Source organism: Pseudophryne corroboree, chromosome 6 (assembly GCF_028390025.1).
Source record: "Pseudophryne corroboree isolate aPseCor3 chromosome 6, aPseCor3.hap2, whole genome shotgun sequence".
In the NCBI taxonomy this organism is placed as follows: Eukaryota; Metazoa; Chordata; class Amphibia; order Anura; family Myobatrachidae; genus Pseudophryne; species Pseudophryne corroboree.
Window position 1 is genome coordinate 163,196,247 of NC_086449.1, and position 19,115 is coordinate 163,215,361.

Below are 19,115 nucleotides of genomic sequence, written 5' to 3' on the forward strand. Positions count from 1 at the left end.
TAAAAAGTCAAAAACTGCCATCTTTTCGACAGACGGCAGTTTTCGACCCTAATTGAATATACCCCTCAATGTTTTGCCATTTGTGTGGGGTATTAGAAAGTGGCTCTAATGTCACCATTCATGTAAACTGCTGTAAGAACCTACTGTATGTGGAGCCACTTCCCCTCATTCTACATACATCACCGGTGCCCTTACTGTAACATCCAATTCAGAGATGTAGGCTAATTGCACAGCTGCTACATCTTTGTGCGCAGCGGCCTTGCGAATATCAGCTAAAGCAACTGGAGGCGCCCCCTGCTGGCTTCTCTGATACGCCTCAAAAGTCGCCAAATTGGATCACCCCTCAGGTTACTCGGGATGTCCAGCTAAATCGCGCTGCCAGGGACAGTGAAGCAGCGTCAGAGGACACCGTCTTCAGCACACACCCCGTTTTCTGGAACGCTCCTCTTTGCCGCCCCCAAACACCAGCAGCATGTGAGTCATGCTGCAGCTTTTGGGGCACTGTGAGTGACATCTCAGGACCAGGTCTGCAAATGCTCAGTTCTGAAAACATCAGAGTTGCATTAATTTGATATTTATGTAAGTCTCTAAATTAGGCCCTAAATCTAAGGGTATGGTGGTTCCCTGATGCCCAACAAAAGCAACTGATTCTCACACCTGCCCATGGACACTTACGGATTATTAACCTGTGCTCCACCCTCAGGGTGAGCCCCATATTTCCGAAGCCTCACCTCGGCAGAAGTCCATGAGGATCAGCACCTCCCACACATCTCCACTGCTCACAGAATTAATACTGGAGTCTATGTAACCAACAATGTTCTTGTGCCCAGAGAGATCCCTCTGAAAAGAAAAAGAAATCAGTGTACATGGTAAACATAAATATACTGTATTGTTCACTTAAACTAGAGACAGGCACTCTGTGGCTCTCCAGCCGATGTGAAACTACAAGTCACAGCTTTACCTGATAGACTGTGGCTGACGGGAGATACAGGGACTTATACATTCACAACAGTGGTAGGCACAGGTTCTGTATATAAACACTCACCTAGCCAATCATGTGTACGGTATGTGGTATTGGTCACTAAGAGAAACTGTAACTTGGCACCACTTACCAAACTGCACACAAGATATGTATTTTTCAAATAACTCTTCGTACTCCAACCTTCCTACTGAGGTAAGAATCCTCTCCCCCCTCAGTAAACTCGCATTCTGAGACCTGGCAAAGGAACACAGCTAGGTTCTCTAACACTGGGCAAACTCACATGTGAAACCACCTCAGTCATGTAGGTGAAGGCTCAAACTTATTTAGACTTTTTGACTAATCTTTATATAAATGTATAAGGTCTTATTGTGCTAAAGAGCATGCTATTTCTCACGGTCTTTGCACTGTGGGGGTTATATGTAACAGTGAAGCAAATATACGAATGACCATTTAATAACTAATTAATACAACACTCACAAACTTTAACCAGTTTACCATATCTGTGTGGAGTAATGCAATTAAGTTTTAAATCAAAGAAGACTTTTTTTTTTTAAATGATCCTCTGGTGTATTTTCCCCTCCCTTTTTTTGTATCCCCTTTCCCACCCTTTACAATCCCTTAATAAATCTATATTGATGACAAGAAAAAAAAAAAAAATGCACATAAGTTGTAGCTTCACTTAAAAGATATTACGTATTAGGATTAACAATCTTCAATAATGTGTTTGTGGTCTGTGTGACGGAAGAAAGCGGTAGAAAGATACAGAGGGGAGAATTCAATTAAATGCGATATTGAACAGCACCAGGAATGAGTGCCCAGAGCTATTCAATTAGCCACATCACGCCCTTCACTTAAATTGGAAGATGCAGGTCAACATACCTAAAGAAAGCTGTTTAGTTGCGGTAAACGGCATTCTCAGACTTAAGTGCTGGAGCTATACTCTTAGCGCGGTCGGTAAACCCACAAATCCCATCGCGAGTTTACAGAGCAGATAATGCATAGCTCTGGGCACTCATTCCCGGCGCTATACTATAGCGTGTTTAATTGAATTCCCCAAATGGAGCAAATGGAGTGTACAGAAGGATGAGTGAGGGTATGTGCGTGGTTCCATTTCAACTCCCATGTAAAGGCCCCTCTTCCCCCCCCCCCCCCCCCCCCCGGGAGGCAATAGCAGAAAGAACTATATCTGCAGCAGCCACAACAATATGTGAAAGATGGAGAGGAAACCACCGGAATATTTAAGTATCACTTTTTTTTTTTTTTACGTGCACCGCAGGGATTTCAAAGCTGAAAAACCCACGTGCATTTTTTTTTAATAAGCGCACATATCCGTGGAAATCCAAAATTGGGCGCGAGGTCTGCAAGGATTTTTTGCAGTCTAAATCTTGAGCCCAACCGAATTCCCCCGCAAGTGTTTCAAGCACATGAACGATTAAGCAATTCATTGTTTGGTTCTCCAACAACACAACCAATTGCTGTACAAATGAAGCCTGGAACTTCACTTGGTAATCCCATAATGTTATCCTTTTAGAAAATAAGTAGTGTTCTTTTTATTTTCTTAATATGCATGTATTTGCAGACATTGTTCCTCGCACCCCTCACAGGTGTGCAGGAATATCGCCAATGCTGGGCTACAGTAATATATACTGTAGTAATTTATCAACTCACTGCTCCCAAACATCGCACAGAACTGAATTTCTCCCTGCATTGCTAACAGGCCATACTAATGGCATATTGTAGAGGCTGTGGATTTAGAGAACATTTTGAATCTTTTTGTGAAATAACAAATGCAAATGAATAATAAAGTAGCCCAGCCAACAATACAGTGTAAGCGCACAAAGAAATGCAGAGTCTGTCCTCACTGCATTGTAGAACTTCTGTAAAGGTCACTGTGCTCTGTAACATTAATAATGAGATGCATTGCTGTGCAACGTGCTTTCTCCTTCCTCACACCATCAAAAGGTTAGCACTGTACCACCGTCCGCTTTAGATCTCCCTCTTACCATGATTTGAATCTCTCTCTTGCAAACCTGAAGGTCATGTTCATTATTCACATACATGCGCTTGAGTGCACACCGCATACCATTGCTGGTGCGTACCAGGAAGACCAGCGCAAATCCACCTGCACAACAGGAAAGAAGAAATCCTATGATTCACAACAAATTCATTCTGACCCATACAATAAAAAACAAGTCATCAGCACACTTTCAGCTATTCCTGTAATATCTGGTTCCACCTCCCCGCTCCCAGTATTAGAACTACTCCAGCAATCATCCACGTAAAGGAGACGGCCCCTATAACATTACAGCGCTGAGATTATTATGGGACGAGGATGTTTCCCTGTCACCTGGGGACTGGTTCTATTCTTGAGTGGATGCAGGAAGTGATAAGAACTTAATATAGATGCTCTCTTCTCGGCACGTTCTATTTACAAGCCGCACAGCACATCATTACACGGTGTGGACAATCAGTTTCAATGGAACTGATACAGTTCTCTAAAATATCTACCACGCAGAACAATTAGTAAATATTAATTTGTTACATCTAAACAAGATTATAGAAAGCATAAAAATAGTTGTAACGGGTTTCAGGTTAATAAAAGTGTTTCTACGGGGATATAACCACACGTTATTCTCTATGGTTATTCTTATGTATGTGTCAGATAGTGATGACAATAGAACTTCAAGATATGGGGATACGGTCATTAGGACGACACAACTAAGGTCAACAGTCATTAGGTTGACCACTGAAGGTCGCACACTGAAGGTCGACATGGGCATTAGGTCGACAGGTCAAAAGGCCGACATGAGTTTTTCACTCTTTTTGAATTTTTGGGACTTTTTCATACTTTGCGATCCACGTGGACTACAATTGGGAACGGTAACCTGTGCCGAGCGCAGTGGTAGCAGAGCGAGGCACCTTGCCCGAAGCATGGCGAGCGAAGCGAGCCATGCGAGGGGACACGGTGCACTAATTGGGGTTGCCCGTCACTTTACAAAGAAAACGATACCCCCCAAAAAAAAAAAAAACTCATGTTGACCTTTTCACCTGTCGACCTAGTACATGTCGACCTAATGACCATGTCGACCTACTGCCCATGTCGACATTCAGTGGTCAACCTAATGACTGTCGACCTAAGTTGTGTCGACCCAACGACCCATATGCAAGATATGTATATGCGGTATCCGGACTCTAGGTCGACACCCATTGGTTGACAGTGGATATGTCGACACAACAAATAGGTCGACGTGGCCATTAGGTCTACATGAACAAGGTCGACATGCAAAAAAGGTCAAAATTAGTTTTTCATACCTTACGATCCACGTGGACTAGAACAGGGAGCGGTAACCTTGCCCACAGCATGGTGAGTGAAGCGAGCCATGCAAGGGGACGCAATCTTTTTCATGTCGACATATTTCAAGTGTCAACCTACCCACTGTCAACCAATGGGTGTCAACCTTGAGTCCCATACCCGTATATGCTGACTAATACAGGGCAAACCATGTCTTAATCATTGTACTATGCAAGGTGGCATAATGTTAGCACAGCTGCCAAACAGTGCTGGGGTCATGGTATTGATTCCAAACAGAGCTCTAACTGTGCGGAGTTTGCATGTAATCCCCATGTCAGCATGGGCTTAATACAGGTGCTCCAGTTTCCTCCACACACTTCACACATAGGGTAACTAGATTCTGATGATAAAACATAACCTAGATATAATTAGCTTCAGGTGTAAAGTGTATTATAAGAGGTCACATGGTCATCTGTACCCACTTTCTATTTCCAGCAACAGTGCTGCTCAAATACCATACACTACCCAGCGGCAACAAAAATATAGAACACGTTCACAACTCTGCAATTTCTATTCAAATTTCAATAATTTTATAAACCAGTTTTGGGCACCACTGCCATCCTAACATGGATAAAGCTTACCTATAGTGGGTATGATAGAAATTGGAATAAGATATACAGATGTGTCCTCATACATCCTTGCTTTAGTCACGCCAAGCAGTCCCTCTTGACACGCCAGGTCGCGTGAGACTCTTCTAGTGTCAGGCGTCTTTTTTTTGCCAAAAATGCACCTTAGGTCTCAACACAATGTGACTAGGATGCAGGAGACTGTGCTGATTAACTTGTATATCCGTGTGAGACTGAGTCTCTGAATCTGTATACAGAGTGCTACAATGTAGCAGCCACAGCTTTTTCCAATACAAGTTCTGTTCTGTATTCGTTCGCAGAGTTGCACGGGACATGGCGGCACATTCACGGCCGGAATATCGCTCTGCGTGACCCATTGAGGCTGGATGTATGAGGACACATCTGTATTATATAATCTGTATTATATATGAGGACACACACACACACATACATATATATTATATAAAATATATATAATATATACACACACACATTTCCATGGAGGTGGTGGGTAATAATGTTCACCAATCGTAGTGAAATAAATAAATAAATCAGCATTGTTGATGTATCATTCTGTCAGAACTCCATGCTGATTTTATAATAACATTTTACTCACCGGTAAATCTATTTCTCGTAGTCCGTAGTGGATGCTGGGAACTCCGTAAGGACCATGCGGAATAGCGGCTCCGCAGGATACTGTGCACAACTAAAGAAAGCTTTAGGACTACCTGGTGTGCACTGGCTCCTCCCTCTATGACCCTCCCCCAGACCTCAGTTAGGATACTGTGCCCGGAAGAGCTGACACAATAAGGAAAGGATTTTGAATCCCGGGTAAGACTCATACCAGCCACACCAATCACACCGTATAACTCGTGATACTATACCCAGTTAACAGTATGAAATATAACTGAGCCTCTCAACAGATGGCTCAACAATAACCCTTTAGTTAAACAATAACTATATACAAGTATTGCAGACAATCCGCACTTGGGACGGGCGCCCAGCATCCACTACGGACTACGAGAAATAGATTTACCGGTGAGTAAAATCTTATTTTCTCTGACGTCCTAGTGGATGCTGGGAACTCCGTAAGGACATGGGGATTATACTAAAGCTCCCAAACGGGCGGGAGAGTGCGGATGACTCTGCAGCACCGAATGAGCGAACTCTAGGTCCTCCTCAGCCAGGGTATCAAACTTGTAGAATTTAGCAAATGTGTTTGACCCCGACCAAGTAGCTGCTCGGCAAAGTTGTAAAGCCGAGATCCCTCGGGCAGCCGCCCAAGAAGAGCCCACCTACCTCGTGGAATGGGCTTTTACAGATTTAGGATGCGGCAGTCCAGCCGCAGAATGTGCAAGTTGAATCGTGCTACAGATCCAGCGAGCAATAGCCTGCTTTGAAGCAGGCGCACCCAACTTGTTGGGCGCATGCAGGATAAATAGCGAGTCAGTCTTTCTGACTCCAGCTGTCCTGGAAACATAGATTTTTAGGGCCCGGACTACGTCCAGCAACTTGGAGTCCTCCAAGTCACGAGTAGCCGCAGGCACCACAATAGGCTGGTTCAAATGAAACGCTGAAACCACCTTTGGGAGAAATTGGGGACGAGTCCTCAATTCCGCCCTATCCATATGGAAAATCAGATAAGGGCTTTTACAAGACAAAGCCGCCAATTCTGACACACGCCTGGCCGAAGCCAAGGCCAACAGCATGACCACTTTCCACGTGAGATATTTTAGTTCCACGGTTTTAAGTGGTTCAAACCAATGCGACTTTAGGAAATCCAACACCACGTTGAGACCCCAAGGTGCCACTGGGGGCACAAAAGGGGGCTGAATATGCAGCACTCCCTTAACAAATGTCTGAACTTCAGGTAGTGAAGACAGTTCTTTTTGGAAGAAAATCGATAGAGCCGAAATCTGGACCTTAATGGAACCCAATTTTAGGCCCATAGTCACCCCTGATTGTAGGAAGTGCAGAAATCGACCTAGCTGAAATTACTCCGTTGGGGCCTTCCTGGCCTCACACCACGCAACATATTTCCGCCATATGCGGTGATAATGGTTTGCGGTCACTTCTTTCCTAGCTTTAATAAGCGTAGGGATAACTATCTCCGGAATGCCCTTTTCCTTCAGGATCTGGCGTTCAACCGCCATGCCGTCAAACGCAGCCGCGGTAAGTCTTGGAACAGACAGGGCCCCTGCTGCAGCAGGTCCTGTCTGAGCGGCAGAGGCCATGGGTCCTCTGACATCATTTCTTGAAGTTCTGGGTACCAAGCTCTTCTTGGCCAATCCGGAACAATGAGTATAGTTCTTACTCCTCTCCTTCTTATTAGTCTCAGTACCTTGGGTATGAGAGGCAGAGGAGGGAACACATACACCGACCGGTACACCCACGGTGTTACCAGAGCGTCCACAGCTATCGCCTGAGGGTCCCTTGACCTGGCGCAATATCTTTTTAGCTTTTTGTTGAGGCGGGACGCCATCATGTCCACCTGTGGCCTTTCCCACCGGTGTACAATCATTTGGAAGACTTCTGGATGAAGTCCCCACTCTCCCGGGTGGAGGTCGTGTCTGCTGAGAAAGTCTGCTTCCCAGTTGTCCACTCTGGGAATGAACACTGCTGACAGTGCTAACACATGATTTTCCGCCCATCGGAGAATCCTTGTGGCTTCTGCCATTGCCATCCTGCTTCTTGTGCCGCCCTGTCGGTTTACATGGGCGACCGCCGTGATGTTGTCTGACTGGATCAGCACCGGCTGGTGTTGAAGCAGGGTCTTGCCTGACTTAGGGCATTGTAAATGGCCCTTAGTTCCAGAATATTTATGTGTAGGGAAGTCTCCTGACTTGTCCATAGTCCCTGGAAGTTTCTTCCCTGTGTGACTGCCCCCCAACCTCGAAGGCTGGCATCCGTGGTCACCAGGACCCAGTCCTGTATGCCGAATCTGCGGCCCTCTAGAAGATGAGCACTCTGCAGCCACCACAACAGCGACACCCTGGTCCTTGGAGACAGGGTTATCAGCCGATGCATCTGAAGATGCGATCCGGACCACTTGTCCAACAGATCCCACTGAAAGATCCTTGCATGGAACCTTCCGAATGGAATTGCTTCGTAAGAAGCCACCATCTTTCCCAGGACTCGCGTGCAGTGGTGCACCGACACCTGTTTTGGTTTTAGGAGGTCTCTGACTAGAGATGACAACTCCTTGGCCTTCTCCTCCGGGAGAAATACTTTTTTCTGTTCTGTGTCCAGAACCATCTCCAGGAACAGTAGACGCGTTGTAGGTACCAGCTGCGACTTTGGAATATTCAGGATCCAGCCGTGCTGCTGTAGCACTTCCCGAGCTAGTGCTACACCGATCAACAACTGTTCCCTGGACCTCGCCTTTATAAGGAGATCGCCCAAGTACGGGATAATTAAAACTCCCTTTCTCCGAAGGAGTATCATAATTTCGGCCATTACCTTGATAAATACCCTCGGTGCCGTGGACAGACCAAACGGCAACGTCTGGAATTGGTAATGACAGTCCTGTACCACAAATCTGAGGTACTCCTGGTGAGGAGGGTAAATGGGGACATGCAGGTAAGCATCCTTGATGTCCAGTGATACCATGGAATCCCCCTCGTCCAGGCTTGCAATCACCGCCCTGAGCGATTCCATCTTGAACTTGAACCTTCTTATATAAGTGTTCAAGGATTTTAAATTTAAAATGGGTCTCACCGAACCGTCCGGTTTCGGTACCACAAACATTGTGGAATAGTAACCCCGTCCTTGTTGAAGGAGGGGTACCTTGATTATCACCTGCTGAGAATACAGCTTGTGAATCGCCTCCAGTACTGCCTCCCTGTCCGGGGGAGCTGTCGGCAAGGCAGATTTGAGGAAACGGCGAGGGGGAGACGTCTCGAATACCAGCTTGTACCCCTGAGATACTACTTGTAGAATCCAGGGATCCACCCGTGAGCGAGCCCACTGGTCGCTGAAGTTCTTGAGACGGGCCCCCACCGTACCTGGCTCCGCCTGTGGAGCCCCAGCGTCATGCGGTGGACTTAGAGGAAGCGGGGGAGGACTTTTGTTCCTGGGAACTGGCTGTATGTTGCAGCTTTTTCCCCTACCTCTGCCTCTGGGCAGAAAGGACGCGCCTCTAACCCGCTTGCCTTTCTGGGGCCGAAAGGACTGTACCTGATAATATGGTGCTTTCTTTCGCTCTGAGGGAACATGGGGTAAAAATGCTGACTTCCCAGCTGTCGCTGTGGAAACGAGGTCCGAGAGACCATCCCCAAACAACTCCTCACCCTTGTAAGGCAATACTTCCATGTGCCTTTTAGAATCTGCATCTCCTGTCCACTGCCGAGTCCACAATCCTCTCCTGGCAGAAATGGACATTGCGTTTATTTTAGATGCCAGCCGGCAAATATCCCTCTGTGCATCTCTCATGTACAAGACAGCGTCTTTAATATGCTCTACGGTTAGCAATATAGTGTCCCTGTCTAGGGTATCAATGTTTTCCGACAGGGAATCTGACCACGCAGCTGCAGCACTGCACATCCATGCTGAAGCAATAGCCGGTCTCAGTATAATACCTGAGTGTGTATATACAGACTTCAGGATAGCCTCCTGCTTTCTATCTGCAGGCTCCTTTAGGGCGGCCGTGTCCGGAGACGGTAGTGCCACCTTTTTTGACAGACGTGTGAGCGCTTTATCCACCCTAGGTGATGTCTCCCAACGTGACCTGTCCTCTGGCGGGAAAGGGTACGCCATTAGTAACCTTTTAGAAATTACCAGTTTCTTATCGGGGGAAGCCCACGCTTCTTCACACACTTCATTTAATTCATCAGAAGGGGGAAAAACCACTGGTAGTTTTTTCTCCCCAAACATAATACCCTTTTTTGTGGTACCTGGGGTAATATCAGAAATATGCAACACATTTTTCATTGCCGTAATCATGTAACGGGTGGCTCTATTGAAATGTAAACTAGTCTCATCATCGTCGACACTGGAGTCAGTATCCGTGTCGACATCTGTGTCTGCCATCTGAGGTAGCGGGCGTTTTAGAGCCCCCGATGGCTTTAGAGACGTCTGGGCAGGCACAGGCTGAGAAGCCGGCTGTCCCACATCTGCTATGTCGTCAAACCTTTTATGTAAGGAGTCGACACTGTCGCGTAAATCCTTCCACATAACCATCCACTCAGGTGTCGACCCCGCAGGGGGTGACATCACATTTATCGGCACCTGCTCCGCCTCCACATAAGCCTCCTCATCAAACATGTCGACACAGCTGTACCGACACACCGCACACACACAGGGAATGCTCTGACTGAGGACAGGACCCCACAAAGCCCTTTGGGGAGACAGAGAGAGAGTATGCCAGCACACACCAACAGCGCTATATAACACAGGGATTAACACTATAACTGAGTGATTTTTCCCAATAGCTGCTTGTATACACAATATTGCGCCTAAATTTAGTGCCCCCCCTCTCTTTTTTACCCTATGTAGTCTGGAAACTGCAGGGGAGAGCCTGGGAGCGATCCTTCCAGCGGAGCTGTGAGGGAAAATGGCGCCAGTGTGCTGAGGGAGATAGCCCTGCCCCTTTTTCGGCGGACTTCTCCCGCTTTTTTCTATGTATATCTGGCAGGGGTATTTTACACATATATAGTCTCTATGACTATATTATTTGTTATTTGCCAGCCAAGGTACTCAATATTGCAGCCCAGGGCGCCCCCTCCCAGCGCCCTGCACCCATCAGTGACCGGAGTGTGAGGTGTGCATGGGAAGCAATGGCGCACAGCTGCAGTGCTGTGCGCTACCTTGATGAAGACCGAAGTCTTCTACCGCCGATTTCCAGGACCCTCTTCTTGCTTCTGGCTCTGTAAGGGGGACGGCGGCGCGGCTCTGGGACCGGACGACCGAGGCTGGGCCTGTGTTCGATCCCTCTGGAGCTAATGGTGTCCAGTAGCCTAGAAGCCCAAGCTAGCTGCAAGCAGGTAGGTTCGCTTCTCTCCCCTTAGTCCCTCGTAGCAGTGAGTCTGTTGCCAGCAGAACTCACTGAAAATAAAAAACCTAAAATAAACTTTCTTTTTCTAAGAGCTCAGGAGAGCCCCAAGTGTGCATCCAGCTCAGCCGGGCACAAAATTCTAACTGAGGTCTGGGGGAGGGTCATAGAGGGAGGAGCCAGTGCACACCAGGTAGTCCTAAAGCTTTCTTTAGTTGTGCCCAGTCTCCTGCGGAGCCGCTATTCCCCATGGTCCTTACGGAGTTCCCAGCATCCACTAGGACGTCAGAGAAAATATAATATATAAAAAGAAGAAATGGAGGGCGCACAGGGGAGTACAAAAATATTTAAACAATTTACTAATGTATAGCAACTCGCATACATTTCAATAAAAGGTAACCAGCTTGGTGTTAACTGCGTGTGGCCTCCGGAAAGCCAAACACCGACAATAGCCGTCGCTGCAGGATACCAAAAGCCGCTGGAGTCTCTCACAGAAGTACAGACTTGGAATAGACCACGGACCTGGTATCCAGTGGCATTTGGTATCCTGCAGCGATGGCTATTGTCGGTGTTTGGCTTTCCGGAGGCCACACGCAGTTAACACCAAGCTGGTTACCTTTTATTGAAATGTATGTGAGTTGCTATACATTAGTAATCGTTTAAATATTTTTATACTCACCTATGCGCCCTCCATTTCTTCTTTTTACATTTACCTGAGGGGTAAATGTAAAAACTAACCAGTAAAATACTGGTTTTATATTTTTTATATATATACACTGCTCAAAAAAATAAAGGGAACACTAAAATAACACATCCTAGATCTGAATGAATGAAATATTCTTATGAAATACTTTGTTCTTTACATAGTTGAATGTGCTGACAACAAAATCACACAAAAATTATTAATGGAAATCAAATTTATTAACCCATGGAGGTCTGGATTTGGAGTCACCCTCAAAATTAAAGTGGAAAAACACACTACAGGCTGATCCAACTTTGATGTAATATCCATAAAACAAGACACAATGCCTTTTTAAGGAACGGATGGCCTTACATAGGTCGGCCATTAGGGCCGCCCTTAACACCGGCAAGAGCGACCAACCGGTCGCACGCCATTTTGTCCAGATGCGCCATAGTTTGGCAGCTATTAGATACAAAATAGTGGACCATATCCCGGCTTCTGTTCGTGGTGGGGACAGAGCGGCCCAATTACTACAATTAGAGGCCCGTTGGATCTTTAAATTAGATACCATCCACCCCAGAGGCCTTAATGAACAACTTAATTTACAGTGTTTCCTATAGTTGGGTATGGCATGTGTAGTTGTTCCTTCATCTGATGTTTTGTTCCCCGTTTTTTTCAGCAGACATAGCAATAACATGTGTTTCTGCTGATGCATGACGACTTGTCGCTCCGCCATGGTGCCCTAGGACATTCCTGTCAGCTAGGTGTGGACCTTGCTTTGGCAGTTATGTGCCCACAAGGTCTTTAAACGGTGTATTATATATTTCCCTTAAACTGTTAAACTTTGTATAAAATCAAGTAGTAAAAACATGTTCTAAACATCATTTGACCTCAAATTAGAGATTGATTAGATCCGTGACCCAGGTACAGGCAGTCCTTAAATAGGGGTTATGCAGGAATTACACCTGCTATACATTTAATGATGTCTAGATTAATTGTTTCATTATACATCTGCTTTGTTTACCCCCCGTTCAAACAGTCCTGATGTGACAGGATTTAGTGTGGTCTAGCAATGACCACGCTGGGTGGATAACAGTGGTTAACTTGTGCAATTATATGTAAGGTATTCACTCTCACAGTTTATATAAGTACTGTATGATGATTTTATGATTCACTGTATTGTAACATATTGGATTTGTCATTCATTCATCCACACAAGCACGGGTAGTTTTTAATCCATTTTTGTATGTTATACATGTTACGTGAGGCGGCGCAGCATTACGATGCTGCGTCGCGTCTCCATGGTTACCGGCTTTCCTCTGTCCGCAGCCACGTCACTGAGGGGTCCGTGTAACGGGATGACGTGACTTCCGGATGTCGCATGCCACACGCTGCCGGAAGTGCGGGTTCCACACACTGGACGGCGGGGACGTGGACGCGGACGCAGGTACGCGGTATAGGTAAGGTATTTAAGTTGTTTTTCTTTGTATCACCACTAGTTTGCAGTGTCCTGAGGAAGGGGGTTCGTCCCCCGAAACGTTGACGAATAAATGCACTTTTTTGCTTCAATTTACCTGTAAGTGAAAGACTCTGAGTGCCGCCGTCTCTCTCCGTTCTATATATATTATATATATATATATATATTATATATATATATATATATATATATATATATATATATATATATATATATATATATATATAGCAGATAGATGGGCGGCACTCAGATATAATATCAGGCAACACAAGCAGGGTAAGGCAACGTTTCGAAGTGTTTACTTCTTCATCAGGATGGTCCTGATGAAGAAGTGAACACTTCGAAACGTTGCCTTACCCTGCTTGTTGCCTGATATTATTTCTGAGTGCCGCCCATCTATCTGCTATTTTGGACCTTAAGCCATTGAGGTACCTAGGAGGGCACCAGGCAAGTAATCGTTGTTACTATGGAGTGCTGCCACAATTGCTGTTTATATATATATATATATATATATATATACACACACACATACATACACACACACACACACACACACACACACTGTATATATAGTTACTGTATATTTGGAAAGTCTGATCTGCCAAGATGTCAACTGGAATTTGCAGCAATACCACAGCAGAATTCTCATACTGACTACATATTAGGTTTTATCCAGAGTTCAAACTACAAGCAAAACGGTTTTACAAGGTCAGTAAATTCTGTATAAGAGATTTACAGTGCGAGAAGTTAAAGAGTAAAAGTCACAGCGTTAGTCACAGGACGTTTCATAGCTGCTAGTAAACCGGCAGTAATCGTGATACTGACTCATTATACATCATATGTCTATGTTCCTTTTCACCCAGATTCTTAGGTGATGGGATAAGGAATGTGCTGAAAACCCTGTGGGCGGTGATCACATGCAAAACAGCTTTGGGATGGAACCCGCACTGCTAAACTGTGCCCTGGCTTACAAACTATAAAAACACGGAATCTGGAATGTGTATGCCGGTACTCCTATTAAAGAACCAGATCAATGACGAACATGGATACATGTTCAAAACCTTACCAATCAGCATGCAGAGGAGATATAGGCATCTTCTGCAACTTCCACTAGAACAGGACCACACACATACACGGAAACTGGATTTTGATTAATTTTATACAGCAGAAAGCTTGGTCAATTCTGGATTGCTCAACCAATACTACACTGCATACTGCCAGCATTAAAGCGCTGTCATTTTATAGGTGGCTCCCAAGGTACAGCATCATTTATGCTATACAATAAAAGGCTAACGCTGCTCCTTGCCTCTGTGGGGGGAAATCAAGTGTTTTGCTTTTCGCTGGCCACTAGATGGTGCTGATGGAGCAAGTGTTACTCTGTTGGGGTGCGCACAGCCGCCAGTGCTGACATTACTGTTATGTTGTTATGTCATTTTGACAGGCTGGTAACTAGTTATCTGATAATAGAGTTATTTTTCTACAACTAAAAAATGGCCACTCACTCGGATTACTCTGAGGCCGTACAGCCTGTATTGGATCATCACAATTGATTTCAGTATATTTTACCCAACGAGTAACCAATCACTGATCGATTTGCTGCTATCTGATGACATCACACAATGAGGTGTGACAATTTATGGAGCGCGGCTACAATGACAGCTTCGTGCTTAGATGTTCTACACTAGACAAGATTGTGGGTGAGATATACTAAGGCTTGGAGAGTAATAAAATGGAAGGAGATAAAGTATCCATCAGTCAGCTCCTAATACTCCTTTCCGAGCAAAATCCCGGGCCTGACCCAGGATTTTGAACCCGGGTCAATCCCGAATGCGCTCTGGTTCAGACCCCTTTTACACTAGTGGCTGGACCCAGGTTATTCCAAGGTCCAGCCGTTCACACGGGTCTTCTGTGACCAAGGTCTATTCGGCTTTACAGTGGACACTTGGAGATTAGGTCCCCTCCAAGCACTACTGCAGGCAGCCAATCCGGTGACCCGGTCTGGACCGTTCACACAGCACCGGGCTCCTTTCAGACTGAGCCTACCTGGGTTGGTTATTGTGGCAGGGGTATAATTGCCATGTTACAGGCTGTGTTGGCAAATGACAAGGGCTTATTGGTTGGCAGTTTATCTCTCGCCACTTTATCACTCTCCTAGGCTTAGTACATAACCTCCTGTATGTGAAGCTTTTTCCAATATAATTAGAACAGATGTATTCTCAGCCTCTCTAAGGCAAGGATAGAAATGGTTAAACAGCGATTACATGAGATTCACCGTATGAGTAATAACATCCTGCATGCTGCAAATAGAGGGATTTATGTAAAGCGTTTAGATTTATTTTTTGTCACTTCATAAATGTGATCTGATTTCCATGAAATGAATAATACCAATGTCACACTTGTTGACACAAAGTTATTCTTGGAGAAGGCTGCCACCTCAGATATTAGAAAATAAGAGTCTAGTGTTTAGACACCTCAATAGATAATGGTGTTTCTGATCTATTTTAAATTTTTGTTTTTATTTAAATAGCGTCTCATTCCATAATGTTTGGTCATCTGATTTCCTTCTAATTATAAAAAGAGAAAATGATGAAACACATAAAACGCTGCCATTTCATGAACTGAAGACATTGGTGACAATTATGAACACAGCTGCACAGTAAAAACATGATATAACTCATAGCAATCAAGCAAACAATTGCTCGTGGTCTAGTATGTATCAAATTCCGTACATTTGCTTAGAAATAATTCTGCATGCTTTGTAGAATAATGAACTAAGTAATCTACTGATATCCTAATAGTCAGGAGCTTGTAGTGGCAGATGACAAGATCTCTTTAACGTATAGGAGCCACACAGCACAGTCGGAAAAAAAGGCCAGGAAGCCAAACATGTATAAAATCTTTTATGGAGAGAACATTTAATATACCACAATAACACCTAAACAACTTTAAAAACAGGCAAGACTTATGTGCAGAGGATAGCAGTATCTCAGGTACGAGCAGGATTTGACTTCTCTTTATGTAAGTGCCAAATCATTCCACTCCTTGGAAGTCTGTTGTTGGTTCCAAATCAAAGTTTGAGTATGCACTCAACGCGTTTCATGCAATCAAACTTTATCAGGGGTGCGGCTTCCTAATACCCCCTTCACACTACACAAATAATCCGATATCGACCCGGCATATTGCTGGGTCGACACGGGTCAGCGTGTGGGGTGAAAGGGGCATAGGCCAAATCCCGGGTCGCCTGACCAGGCAATTCAACCCGGAAATAAAGCAGTGTTATATCCGGGTTGAATACCGGGTCAGTGGCTGCGTAAACGGGCTCCCATGTCCCGTTTACTAGATAGGGAGAGGCGGCACGGAGATGAGCTCATCTCCCAGCGCCGCCAGCTCCGCCCCCGCTGCTATGGCAACCCGCCCGGCATATTGCCGGGTCGGGAAAGCCTGCAGCAGCTGCCATTGCTGTATCCCACCCGGGAAGGACCCATTTCCAATTCCAGGGTGGGATCCGGCATTGGCAGTGTGAAAGGGACATTATACTCCTACTCAGCTGTTATAAGTTGGGTGAGTGATTTAGTCGCAGACTCCAGCATATATGAACAATATAGAGACTGATATTGACAACAAATGAATACCATTCAGTCTAGTCACTTGCTGTGAATCCACTACCAAATATAGAAAGACTATTACGCCATTCAAAGGTGTGTTCAGAGATTCCTAAATATCTTGAACAACTTGCATAAAAACGGTAGCACTAGTATCACAAGAGACACCAAACTTGTTCTGCAAGAACTGGGAATTATTTCCAATGGATATCTAAAATGCCTTGCAAATGTATTCATAACTTTGCCCAATTCCCTCATTTTACTGAATGAAAAAAAAAATAAGATTTTACTCACCGGTACATCTATTTCTCGTAGTCCGTAGTGGATGCTGGGGACTCCGTAAGGACCATGGGGAATAGACGGGCTCCGCAGGAGACTGGGCACTCTAAGAAAGATTTAGTACTACTGGTGTGCACTGGCTCCTCCCTCTATGCCCCTCCTCCAGACCTCAGTTAAGGAAACTGTGCCCTGAAGAGCTGACATTATAAGGAAAGGATTTTGGAATCCAGGGTAAGACTCATACCAGCCACACCAATCACACCGTATAACTTGTGATAAACTTACCCAGTCAACAGTATGAACAACAACAGAGCATCAACAATGGATGCCCACATAACATAACCCTTTATTAAGCAATAACTATGTACACGTATTGCAGAAAGTCCGCACTTGGGACGGGCGCCCAGCATCCACTACGGACTACGAGAAATAGATTTACCGGTGAGTAAAATCTTATTTTCTCTAACGTCCTAGTGGATGCTGGGAACTCCGTAAGGACCATGGGGATTATACCAAAGCTCTCAAACGGGCGGGAGAGTGCGGATGACTCTGCAGCACCGAATGGGCAAACACAAGGTCCTCCTCAGCCAGGGTATCAAACTTGTAGAACTTAGCAAACATGTTTGTACCCGACCAGGTAGCTGCTCGGCAAAGCTGTAATGCCGAGACCCCTCGGGCAGCCGCCCAAGAAGAGCCCACCTTCCTTGTGGAATGGGCTTTCACTGATTTTGGATGCGGCAACCCAGCCGCAGAATGAGCCTGCTGAATCGTGCTACAGATCCAGCGTGCAATGGTTTGCTTTGAAGCAGGAGCACCCAGATTGTTGGATGCATACAGGATAAACGCAGCCGCGGTAAGTCTTGGAACAGACAGGACCCTGCTGCAACAGATCCTGCCTTAGAGGCAGAGGCCATGGGTCCTCTGTGAGCATTTCTTGCAGCTCTGGATACCAAGTCCTTCTTGGCCAATCCAGAACAATGAGTATTGTTCTCACTCCTCTTTTTCTTATGATTCTCAGCACCTTGGGTATGAGAGGAAGAGGAGGAAACACATAAACCGACTGGAACACCCACGGTGTCACCAGTGCGTCTACAGCTATCGCCTGAGGGTCTCTTGACCTGGCGCAATACCTCTGTAGCTTTTTGTTGAGGCGGGATGCCATCATGTCCACCTGTGGCAGTTCCCACCGACCTGCAATCTGCGCGAAGACTTCTTGATGAAGTCCCCACTCTCCCGGGTGGAGGTCATGCCTGCTGAGGAAGTCTGCTTCCCAGTTGTCCACTCCCGGAATGAACACTGCTGACAGTGTTCGTACGTGATTCTCCGCCCATCGAAGAATTCTGGTGGCTTCCGCCATCGCCACCCTGCTCCTTGTGCCGCCTTGGCGGTTTACATGAGCCACTGCGGTGATATTGTCTGATTGAATCAGCACCGATTGGTTGCGAAGCAGGGTCTCCGCTTGACTTAGGGCGTTGTATATGGCCCTTAGTTCCAGGATATTGATGTGAAGGCAAGTCTCCTGACTTGACCACAGCCCTTGGAAATTTCTTCCCTGAGTGACTGCCCCCACCCTCGGAGGCTTGCATCCGTGGTCACCAGGACCCAGTCCTGAATGCCGAACCTGCGGCCCTCGAGAAGGTGAGCACTCTGCAGCCACCACAGAAGAGACACCCTGGCCCTGGGGGATAGGGTGATCAGCCGATGCATCTGTGGATGCGAGCCGGACCACTTGTCCAACAGATCCCATTGAAAGGTCCTCGCATGGAACCTGCCGAAGGGAATGGCCTCGTATGATGCCACCATCTTTCCCAGGACTCTCGTGCAGTGATGCGCCGACACATGTATTGGTTTTAAGAGGTCTCTGACCAGTGTCATGAGTTCCTGAGCCTTCTCCGTCGGGAGAAAAACCTTCTTCTGGTCTGTGTCCAGAATCATGCCCAGGAAGGGCAGACGCGTCGTAGGAATCAGCTGCGACTTTGGAATATTCAGAATCCAGCCGTGCTGTTGTAACACTTCCCGAGAGCGTGCTACACTGATGAGCAACTACTCTCTGGACCTCGCCTTTATGAGGAGATCGTCCAAGTACGGGATAATTGTGACTCCTTGCTTTCGCAGGAGCACCATCATTTCTGCCATTACCTTGGTAAATATTCTTGGTGCCGTGGACAGACCTAACGGCAACGTCT

The 19,115-nt window shown here is 45.9% G+C and overlaps 1 protein-coding gene across 11 annotated transcripts in view; it reads right to left on the bottom strand.

Moving 5' to 3' along the window:
* The window catches only part of AAK1 (AP2 associated kinase 1), a 221,727-nt gene that overhangs the window by 145,468 nt on the left and 57,144 nt on the right, over positions 1 to 19,115 (bottom strand). For all 11 annotated transcript variants that reach the window (XM_063932068.1, XM_063932073.1, XM_063932069.1 and 8 more), the window contains exons 3-4: positions 2,986 to 3,104; positions 732 to 840 (exon numbers count right to left, since the gene is read on the bottom strand). In XM_063932068.1, the coding sequence (XP_063788138.1) occupies positions 732 to 840; positions 2,986 to 3,104 (228 nt within the window). The remainder of the gene's footprint in view (positions 1 to 731; positions 841 to 2,985; positions 3,105 to 19,115) is intronic.